Raw genomic sequence first — 11955 nt, forward strand, 5'->3', positions numbered from 1 at the left:
CAACTCAACTCCACCAACATTTAAAGTTGGTGGGCCAAACAATGAGTTGGTATATTATACCAACTCAACTCAAGTTGGTGAGCCAAACACCTCCTAAATTCTATGAATCCATCATTGATATCTTTTTTATTGCCCAATAAAAAGTTATATTTTTATAGAAAATAAATTGCTTTAAATATATTTAAAAAAACTCATAAACGATTCAAATGGACTAGTTTGTTGGGAAAATTTTCATAAATACCCTATGTAATATTATTGATTTCATTAGGTCTATTTCGTGTCCTTCAATTTAGCAGTAACAATTTAACCACTTTAGATTTTAGTTTGTTTTTCTCAAAAGAAAAAAAAAAACAAATAATTTCCATGTGTAACAATTTAGACCTCATACTTTTTAAATTAAAACAACTTATTAAATTTTAGCAAATAGTAATTTAGTCTTTATATTTTTTAAAATTCATTATAATTTAGAATATCATGAATATCTTATCCAATTTGTGTAAATAACGATTTTTTTTAGTTTATTCCATGAACATTTAGTCTTTATAATTTATAAACAAATTTAATGCCTAATAAACTTATCAACCTACATGGGTTAGAAATTTCATTAAATCTTAATAATATTATATACGAATAAACGATAGAGACTAAAACTATGTTTAGTTTAGCTTTTTAAGTGTTTAATTTTGAAAATAAGTCATTTTAGAAAAAATTGAAATATTTGACAACCATCTAATATAGTTTTTGAAAAACTTTCGAAGTGTATCTTAAATAACTTTTATCGAAAGAGCATTACTTTTTTGAAAAAAATATTTTTTCTCTAATCATTCTAAAACAACTATAAATCATTATAGATTATAAATATAAAGATCAAATGGTCAATTATTAAAATAAATAGATTAAAGATTTTTTTCTCTAATTAATCTGAATAGACCGTACATCGTTACAAAAAAGATCAAATTATTACATGAATTTTTTTCTTATGTAGTTTTGGATCAAACGAGTTTTGTTCTTAGGCCAACCTAAGTCAAAGTCAACAACTCTGGTCAGAGTCAACAACGAGTAGCGACCGTGTAGAATGTGGGGGCCAAACAATGTCGTGGACACCACGCTCTTCGTCTTTCAATTACAATATTTAAATCCACAAAACACATATACGCGCGTGTTAAAACCCCATAAAAAAGCGCGTGACCAAACCTTACATTATTATTATTTTTACTTACCCTCTTGTCTTTATTTATTTTTCTGTTCTTTTTCCCGCAAATAAAGGCAGAGTAAATAACTACAAAAAGAAAGATAAAAAAGAGGATAATTTACCAAAAATACGTAAATGTAAAAAAAGAAAAGAAAAGAAAAAGAAAACTAAAATACGCAAAAAAAAGAAAGACCCCATATGAAAAGCCAAAAAACAGTTAATTTGGGTAAAAAAAAAAAGAGTAAAGTAATGGATTAAGGAGGTTAATTTAACGTATTAAACGGTCATTGTTAAAGGGCCAAAAACAGGAACTTTGACATAGTAAGAGAAAAACTGTGACAGACTAATAACAGCGCCATGTGCTTCCTTACCATTCACAACCATTCTTACAACTTAAAAAACTCCCCCTTTTTTTAAATATCCAATAAAAATAACAAATTTCTAGATTTATTAGTATTTTACTTTTTTTTTTGTTTTTTTAAAAAAATTATTTTTCAATTTTCTCCGCCCCATTTAGCTGTTGTTTTGTTGTTCTTGTGTATATTTATTTTTGGGTTTTTTAGCTGGTTATTTGGAGCTGGATCTTCTTACCCAGCCTCACACCCCCGGACCCCTCTTTTCAAAATTTCTCTTCTGGGTGTTTGATAATTTTATTACTTTTCCCCTTTTGTTTCTCCTTCTCCTTCTTCTTCTTCTTCCTTTTCTTGATTTTGGGTTTTCTTTCTTTTTTACTCTTCTTGGGGTCTGATCATCTTTTGGGGGTAAGCGGATTTCTTGATTTGGGGCTTGTTTAATTTGTACTTGGTTATCGATTTTTAGTTTCTTCTTTGATCATCTCTCGGAAGTGATTTTTGGTGTCTGTTGGGAATGTGGAGAGACGCTGGAGCTCCTGCTGATTCTTTCTATGAGGTTCGCCCTGAGTGCACCGATGTTCCCAAAACCCGTTTCAAGATCAGGGTCAGTTTCCTTCTTCTTTTATTTTCTTCATAATACCCCTTTTGTTTAGCTTCAATGAATCTACACCTCATTTGACGATGTCCCAATTGTAGGATCATAGTTTTGATGGGTCATAGCTTAGCTGCATCATTCAAAATTGCTTGATCTTGGTTTCTTTTTCCATGGTTGAAAGCTTTGATGGGCCAGAACAGGATAGTTTTATTTAGATAAGTCTCATCCTTAGTGGTTCTTTCAAGCCATGGTCAACCTGGTGACCTTTTTGGTTCTTACTTTTGCATACTGAGCTTTTATTTATTTATTTTTAATGTTTTTTTTTTCTAAACTTTAACTGGCGACAGCACATTTTTAGGACTTGGGGTTTTCTGTTGGCTATTTGACCATTGGTGTGTATTAGGGTAGCAAAACTGGTTGGCTGAATAACAATGCTTGCATGTATTTAGGTTTTCAGACAAATGATTTAGAAGATATAATGATTTTGAGGTTCATTCTCTTTGTTATAAATGTTTAGGTCCTCCTTAGGACAGAAAGATGAGAATGGTGTTGCCTGCTGATTAATTTGTTTTTCTTTTTCATATATCATTCTAGTTGTTTGAAAATTATTTAGAAGATATTGTGATTTTGGGGCTCTTTTTTTTTTTTGTTATAAAGGTTTTGGTTCTCCTTAGGACAGAAAGATGGGGATGGTGTTGCCTGCTGATTAATTTGTTTCTCATATATCATTCTAGTTGCTTAAAAAGGGGAAGCTATGGTGGTGTATTACCACTTTCTATAAAATTTTTGTATGAGACTGCTATTTCGCTTTTAGATATTTTATTTACCTAAGATTGCCAATTTGAAACACATTTGTTACTTTTAGAGTTGATAATTCAATTTTCATGCAGGCTGGGAAAACCTTAAGTGTTAGAAAATGGCAAGCAGCTTTTAATCCCGAAGGGCAACTGGACATATCAAAGACTCTAAATCGCATCCATCGTGGGGTAAGTTCAATTTCACTGTTAAAATATTTTTGGGAGTTTGATTCCGCTTATACTGTTTAATTGTGTGAGTATTGGATAAGCACACTCTTTAGCAGTTGGTCAACTTTATCTGCTAATTAATAACTGATTTGCTTTTGATCACTGTGATCATTCCATTATGTAATAGTTCGTTTTTTTGGAGAAGTTAGGAATATTCAAGCAAATATGCAATGGAGGTAGCAATAAAATGTCTGGACACTAATGTTCAAAGATCTAATGATAAAGTTTTTCTTTTTCCAAATTTTCCATATAATACAGGGGATCCATCCTTCAATCAGAGGAGAAGTTTGGGAATTTCTTCTTGGTTGTTATGATCCTATGAGTACCTTCGAGGAAAGAGAAGCGATTCGCCAGCGTCGAAGGTGACTATTTAATTCTCTCACATTACTAAATTGTTTTGCATCTAATTTGATGCACAATGTGAGAAGCTACTCTTTGATAATCTACATTATTTGCTTAATGCACCATATACTGTTTCTACGGATTCTAAACTCATTTAAGTTTCATTTTCTTCTCAATTATCGGTGGCAAACAACTTAGCTTCGAACTGTTCTTTGTAGTTTCCAAGAAACAGCACTCCCAAAGATGACCTCGATGGTAATGATTTGGGAGATACCCATCTAAGGTTCTGGGCTGAAGCCCCAAGTGGAAAACTTAATAATTTAAAACTCTCGTTGTCTCCAAGAGTTAGCCTTTTGGTGAGGAAAGCCTATTCTAGGATTAGTGAGGAAGGACCATGAGCACAATGCAGGGAACAGGGCCTCTCCATAATCCTAACTGAAAACAGATTATTTATTTGCAAATGAGAAGATTTCCCCAGTTGTTTTCCTGTTACTTCATTTAAATATGATACATCGATCCAAGTATTTTTTGTAAATCGTTGCACTACTCTACATTAGATGAATGAGATGTGAGCTTTTCAACTTGCAGGATAGAGTATGCCACTTGGAAGGAAGACTGTCGCCAAATGTTTCCTGTTGTTGGAAGTGGTAGATACATCACAGCTCCTGTAATCACAGAGGATGGTCAGCCTATTCATGATCCACTTGTACTCTTGGAAACAAATCCGGAGAAAGGTCCGGCTGTACCTCAAGATACTGGCCCCGATGCCAATTTGGATGGTTCACGGTCAACTTCTTCTAATAATTTGGAAACTGTGAAGGATCCGAAAATAATTCAGTGGATGCTTACTTTACATCAGATAGGTTGGTAGAGACTTTAATCATGCACATGTACAGATTAGTTAAATTTCAACATTTTGATTGCTTTACTACTTCACTTCTACTACTTATTTGCTTCATCTACTTGAAGTAGCGATCTTGATATTTTAGTTAACCTGTGGGATAAGAGCAATGTTATCATTTTTGTAATTTAATTATTTAATTTCATATACTTTTATATGACAGTTGTACCATAAATCAGTTTGTACTTTTTATAATTTATTTTGAAGCTCACTATTATATAAATGTTCATTCTAGGTCTTGATGTGGTTCGGACTGACAGAACATTGGTATTCTATGAAAAGCAAGAAAACTTGTCAAAACTTTGGGATATTCTTGCTGTTTATGCCTGGATAGATAAAGATGTTGGATACTGTCAAGGTGGGTAATTATGATAAAGTCTTCTCTTCTGAAAAACGAGATTAGTTTTCTAGAGTATTGATAGTGGCTATCTTTTGATATATGACTGAAACTATCCCGTAGTTTTACTCCTTGAGGATTCTGCCATGGAATTGTCTATTACATTGGAGAACCTAAATGTTCCGAACCTGACTGTATGAATATTTTTTGAGTAGGAATGAGTGATCTTTGTTCTCCCATGATAATGCTGCTTGAGGATGAAGGCGATGCATTTTGGTGCTTTGAACGTCTGATGCGCAGATTGGTACTAAACCTTTCTTCTACTTGAGTAAATTTACTTTTATGTTGCTTTGTATTTGATATCTATCTCCTTCGCGTGCATATCAATTATATCCAGTAACTGGCTCATGGTTTCACTGATGTTATTCTACAAATTATGCTGTGGAGTTTAACTATACGATTTTCTGTCTCTTCATCAACCAATCAAGTTCTTTGTGTTTCTTTACGTAACCAAATACATTTCTACCATCTGTAAAAAACTCAGGCCTGTGCTGCTAGTCTTAGGATCTTAAATATTTTTATTTCTTCTCCATAATTATATTAGCATTCTTAGATTCTCATGGTGCATTTCTATTTCAAATTTTAAAGCGAGGGAACTTCAGATGCACTGATAGCTCTGTCGGCGTGGAGACTCAACTCAATAATTTGGCTGCTATCACACAAGTCATTGATCCAAAACTTCATCAGCACTTAGGTATTGCTCATAGACTTAAATTTTACATAAAGATATTCAGCTGATGATTTTAACTGTTTTACTTATGTTCCAATTTGAGCCGATGATTTTAGTTTGGTCTCTAAACTGTATTTTAATCTGCAGATTATAGAAAATTCCCATACTTTTGTTCCATTAAACTTTACATTTCTGTATGATTGATTAGAGTTGGATTACCTACCTTTTATCTTCTGTGGTATTTGCATATTATGATTTCTGATCTTTATCTTCTATTTCTGAAAGAAAGTAACAAAGAAGGTGTTCTTTTTATGTACACAGAGACACTTGGCGGTGGAGATTATCTTTTTGCTTTCAGGATGCTTATGGTTTTGTTCCGTCGAGAGTTTTCCTTTTGTGATTCCTTGTATCTCTGGGAGGTACTTTTCGATCTCTGTTTTTTACTGGTTAATAAGTGAGTGTTTGGAAACATATCCTAAATATATGTTGCTCGAAGTCCCGATGTGTAAAAGAACTTTCTTTTAAAAGGTTTAAAACATGAAAAATCAAGTAACATCCGAGGATTCTTCTCGAGTATATGAAAGTTCATATGCTCTCATACAGATTTTGTAAGTAGGTTGTTACTAATCGGGTATAGCGAGCATGTAGGATTCATTTAAAAGCCGATCCTTTTTCTGCATTTGTGCTATAGTGGCTGAAGATGACACCAGAAATTGTATAAATTTTTTTACATGTTTGCTGTTGCAACAGATGATGTGGGCCCTGGAATATGATCCTGATCTATTCGCGATGTATGAAGAACCTGATATGGGCAATGAGAAAGGCGAGGGATCGAAAGGAAAAGCAAAATCGATGCGTCAATGTGGGAAATACGAGAGGGAGAACTTGAAAGCAAAGAACTCACAAGCTCCTCTTCCAATCTCTGTTTTCCTTGTTGCTAGTGTCTTGAAGGATAAGAGCACAAAGCTACTTACAGAAGCTCGGGGTCTGGACGATGTTGTGAAGGTTCGTTTCTCAATCTCATTTCTTGATCCCTTGGGAAACCTTCAACCAGTTAAGGTTAGAAAGATAATACATTAAAGTTAAGGTTAGAAAGATAATACATTAAACTGAACTCAAGCATGAGAAATGACAAAGAATACTAGGCAACTCAGGAGGTTGGTTGCACTTATTGGTTCGGGTTGTTGGATAACTTTTGAGGTTGCAAATTAGGTAGACTCGTTTCTATCTAATAAAAATCATGGTTTCGACTGACCATTTTGGTCTCTTGTTTCTTATTCTTCTCTGATAGATATTAAATGACATGACTGGAAATCTGGATGCCAAAAAAGCATGCACTGGAGCAATGAAGCTTCACAAGAAATATCTAAAAAAGGTAATAAATTTTTTTGTTCTTGAAATACAAGTTGGTCTTCTAGTGAGAGATAAAAGGAGGTATGAACTCAACTCACTGTTCTATGAACTTTGTTGCTGCAGGCCAAGAAGGCATAGCAATAGAGAAAAACCTGAAACTATATTTTTTCCGATCAGAGTTGATCGGGCAAGAGATTATCGTATATTTTCTGCACAAACCGTGGCCAGAATTGTGGAACTATCCTAGTTTTCTGACCAGCTATACATTCCCACATATCAAATTTGTTGTATGTAAAAACAATTTATTCATTTTCTTCTTTTTTTCCTGCCCTTTTTTGATACTGAAAAAAAAAAAAAACAGTGAAAGAATATATTTTGTGATAACCATCTGATTCTTTGTAACAATCTATATGCATACAGAAGTAAATATCATTTGTATACGGGAAACGTTCCACTGCACAATCCATGAGTTTATTTTTAAAATTTCTTTTCATGGAAGATGTCCAAGAAACACCAACATAATTGCAATAATGCAAACTCTTTGAGAAGTTAATTTAAAATCAACTATTACTTTGTATTTTTGAGGGGGAAAAAAAGTTAATTTTAACCAATAAACTTGTCAAGTTGTTGGCCAGAGAAAATAACGGTTATCGCCATGTGTAGTGGTTCTCAGGGGTCTACATAAGTCTGTATGGACAAGTTTGGGAGGTTTTGATGCTCTCCAAGAACCTCCAGTCGGAATGAATTTCGATGATGTTTTCCGAAAACACGTGCTTCACAAAGTTGATCTTCCTTTTTAATATTTGGCATAAGTTTAGTTTCGAAACTTTATAGTTTGTTTACGAACTTTAGTGTTAAATAGGTTAAACTTCTTTTAATTTTTTTGTTAGATGGGCCATGAAGTTTAAAGTGTAAGAAGCTCTTAAACTTTTAATTTCGTGTCTATCAAGTATTTGAACTTTAAAAAATGTTTAAGTTTATAAATTTACTAGATAAATTTGAAAGTTTAGGAACTAACAAATATAAACTCGGAAGTTTAAGGATTAATTTAACCTAAGTTGTATCCATTTTAATAAGAAAAACTCATTTACATCAAATTGCACCTCAACCTTAATTAATTGTTACAATTTTAACCTTAAACTTTTAAAAGAGTTTGCAATTTCAACAATCTAATAAGTTTTCCTTCCAAATATGCTTAAAAAACATTTTTTAATCCATTTAGTGAATTTGAATTACAAAACATATGCGCAGTATGAAATTGATAAAGTTTTAGAGGAAAAGAGTCACTGGAGCTATTTTTTTGTTTTTGCTAAAATTTATGAACTTTGGCTATGTTATTCTACAATTGTTCAATGGTCAAAAATAATTTGTGAAAAACTTTATTTTATTGAAATTGAGTTTATGAAGATTTTTACGCCTTTTTTTGTTGTTAAAATTAATTGCAATGAGATGTGGGGTTTACCTTGAAATTTGTAATCAAATCGTGTAATCTGATTGAGAATAGGACCCACTACCTTTACCTTTACCGTTACCTCGTTATTGTTATAGTTATTGTTACTATAACATGATGGAAATTATGAATTTGCCACATGTATTGTTACAGTTACTGTTATCGTTACCGTTATGATTATTGTTAGGGTAAACGGTAATGATAACGATAACTGAAAAATGTGACAGATTTATAATTCTAGGTAAACACGATCAAAAGTAATCTAATTATATTTGCGATTCAGCCATATTACGACTCATCCATCAATGAAATCTCATTCCGATTGCACTAATTTTCATTACGAATCGGTGAACGTAACCTTAATGTGCAAGCAAATTGTCGAATATTGAGATTAAAATTGTGAAGAAAAAAAAAAAAAACTTCCCCAAACTTGGCCAAATCTAAGATTCTCGTAAATCTGCAAATTCTACACTACTGGACAGGATAGCAATTCCAAAACCATTTGGGGGCATTTGGCGCACAGGTCTAGAATATTAAACCTATGAATGTTAAGCCTGGGGATTAGGTTGAGAGGTTTAGGTATTCTCGGTGTGAGAATCCAGAAGTGTGGGTTCTGTATGGACTTGATTAGAGGAAGAGGTAGCTTGAGTTTAAAAAAACCGTGTTTGGAGTGCATATTTTGGAAGTCTGGATTTAAGAAGGCTGTGTTTGGAGTGTAGATTTTGGAAGTCTGGATTTAAGAAGGGTTTGGAGTGCAGTAGCATGGGAATGAAGTGCATATTTATAAATATTTAATTTGCGAAATATTTTATTATATTTAATCACTAGTTAGATTTTAGATTAGTTTAAATTTATCATCTTAATTATTTTAATATAGTTAAGTTTAAAATAAACTAAAAAATTTAGAAAATATTTTTTTTAAAAAAATTTTGAAATAGAGATTTTGATTAAAATTATAATTTTAGTTAATCTATTGTTTTAACAATTTGATATTTTAATCTTACTAAACTTTGAAATAAAATTTGTAGACTTTTATCAATTTAATTAATTTGAAAATGATCATTTTTTTTTACCATAATATGCTGACTTAAAATTGAAATAAATCTTTTACCATTATATGCTGACTTAAAATTGAAATAAACTAGTATTTTAATATTAAATTAAATGATTGAAGAACTATATTTTTGTTTTTCTTATCAAATTACATTTGAGGAATAAAAAAATCATAAATTTTAAGTTTTAGTTTTAGTTTTTATTTGGTCTCTAAATTGTTTTAAATATTTTAAATCTTTACGTTTAGAAAATGATTCTACATCTTCGAGCTAGTTAAATTGACCAAAAAAAAAATGTTATTAAATTAATAGAGCTTTCAAACATATATAGTTCTATACATATAACCTAAATAAATATAACTATACAATTTCTGTCTATCGGCGTGTTTGGAATGACTTAGATAAAAAATATCTTTAGAAAATTCATGTTTAATCAAACACTTTAGATAAAAACTCATTAAAGTAAAAAAACATACATATATTGCAATTTTTTCTTAAAAGTGTTTTTATATATAAATTTGTCTAGTTTGTTATATACTAAGAGTATTTTTATTAACGTTTTTAAAGGTTAGTTGGTGGCGGTCGTCGGAGGTGGCCAACAGAGTTGGTGGCCGGAATTTTGTCAGTGTGGGAGAAGGGGGGTTGCCAATGTGGGGGAAGACAGGTTGCCAAAGGTTGATCAATGGTGGTCAGATTTGGCCAGTGGTGATTGGAGGTTGGCCGACGACGGTCACCAAGGTGGTGGCCAGAGTTGGCCGGTGGCGGTCGCCGAGGTGGCAGCCGGAGTTGGCCAATGACGGTTGTAGGAGGTGATGATTGGAGTTGGCCAGTGGCCGGCGATCGGAGTTGGTTAGTCATGGTCGTCGAAGGTGGTGCCGAAGTTGGCCGCAGGGGTCACCGGCGGGTGGTAGCCGGAGTTGACCAGCGACAATCATGAGAAGGAGGTGACCAGAGTTGGCCGCAGTGGTCATTGAAGGTGGTGTCCGAAGGTTGGCCGACGTACTACCTATATTAAATTAGAAAAAAAAAATGAGGGGATAATCCATGGATTTGAAAAGTAAACACTATTCTGGAAAAAAGATTTAGAAAGCCAAATCCATGTTCCAAACCAGAGTTAGACTTAAATGCCTAATTCATCCAATCCCAATCCGTGAAACAAACACCCTTGAAATTCTGCTGGATTCCTTTTTCCTACCTAACGCCACAAAAAACATGGGGATAAACACGAACTCCAAGATTAATGCTATTCATGATAATTGCTCAATTAAACTAAACTTCTCTAACAATCAAAGTCAAAATTAGTATGTGAAAACTAATCAATAACTTAGGATTTTCTTGACGGTACCATGTTTGGACTAAAATATTTTATCATGATAACTTTTGCCGACGCATTTTTACTTTTCATGACGCTTTTTGGGTTCATTTAAAGATGTTCTTTCCCCTATGGTAAGAAAATATATATTTTCCCCTTCTAATCTAATTTTGTAATTAGAGTTTTTCATCAACCATAATTAAGTGCTTTAACCTTAACCATTTAAAACAACATCAATTTTCTCTTTCAAAAGAAAAAAGAAAACTCCTAGAACTTTGTTTGACAAATGAAGATGAATTAAACTAAGATTATTTCAAACTTTAATTTGCTTCTCTTTTTGTGTCCAAGATTGTAGGCATCCTAATAATTATCACTAAGTCCATTTGAAACAGAAAAAGAAATAAATTTTATATATGTAGTTCATAGTAACCACATGTTCACACAAAATCCCAAAATTATCAATAAAAAATGAAATCTAAAATTGAACTTTAATTTCCACATAATAACTCATTGAAACTTAGAAAAAGATTGTAACACTAAATATTACTATCTGAATCATGTCAAGTCTCACATATAGATCATAAAGAAAAAATTAATACAAAAAGAACTGTGTCCAGTTGCAACTAATGATTAATATTCATTGTTGAACTTTCATCAAACACTGAATATTTATTTTACCCTAATCCTAAGGGATAAAAAATATCATATTGAGTAGAAAAAGGGAAAAAAAACCCTGAAAATCCCCATTTTCATTTGCATATTATAACACAGAACCAATAATTACTACAGAGTACAGAGTTTTATCATAATATGTCCTTCCAATTGATAAGGACCCCTTTTTGATAGTAACAGATTGCTGGATTCATCATCATCATGATCATCAGCTCAATCCTAAGGGATAAAAAATATCATATTGAGTAGAAAAAGGAAAAAAAAAACCCTGAAAATCCCCATTTTCATTTGCATATTATAACACAGAACCAATAATTACTACAGAGTACAGAGTTTTATCATAATATGTCCTTCCAATTGATAAGGACCCCTTTTTGATAGTAACAGATTGCTGGATTCATCATCATCATGATCATCAGCTCAAGTTTTTTTTTTTTTTTTTTTTTTTTTTTGTTTTTTTTGTTTTTTTGTTTTTTTTAAAGCATAAATCTCCTTCCTGCTAACACAAGATGTAAAACAGAAAATATCAGGCTGGAAAAAATTGGTCAAGTTTCAAGTAAAATCCAAGTATTCAAAACTGTCTTCCATGATCATTTAGGCCTACCAGGCTGAAATAGATTGTGTAAGGATGACTCGTCGGA

General features: G+C 32.4%; 1 protein-coding gene across 1 annotated transcript; it reads left to right on the plus strand.

Moving 5' to 3' along the window:
- Positions 1-1498: 1498 nt before the first annotated feature.
- On the plus strand, positions 1499-7290 carry LOC120092085 (Ypt/Rab-GAP domain of gyp1p superfamily protein). The gene is made up of 11 exons (XM_039050286.2): positions 1499-2149; positions 3031-3126; positions 3424-3527; positions 4096-4370; positions 4644-4766; positions 4961-5049; positions 5394-5499; positions 5797-5894; positions 6226-6480; positions 6767-6850; positions 6952-7290. The coding sequence occupies exons 1-11, from the start codon at positions 2060-2062 to the stop codon at positions 6964-6966; spliced, it is 1335 nt and encodes a 444-aa protein (XP_038906214.1). The 5' UTR covers positions 1499-2059; the 3' UTR covers positions 6967-7290.
- Positions 7291-11955: the final 4665 nt, after the last annotated feature.

The sequence above is a fragment of the Benincasa hispida genome, chromosome 11 (genome assembly GCF_027475165.1).
Source record: "Benincasa hispida cultivar pf3 chromosome 11, pf3_genome.v1.1, whole genome shotgun sequence".
Lineage (NCBI taxonomy): Eukaryota > Viridiplantae > Streptophyta > Magnoliopsida > Cucurbitales > Cucurbitaceae > Benincasa > Benincasa hispida.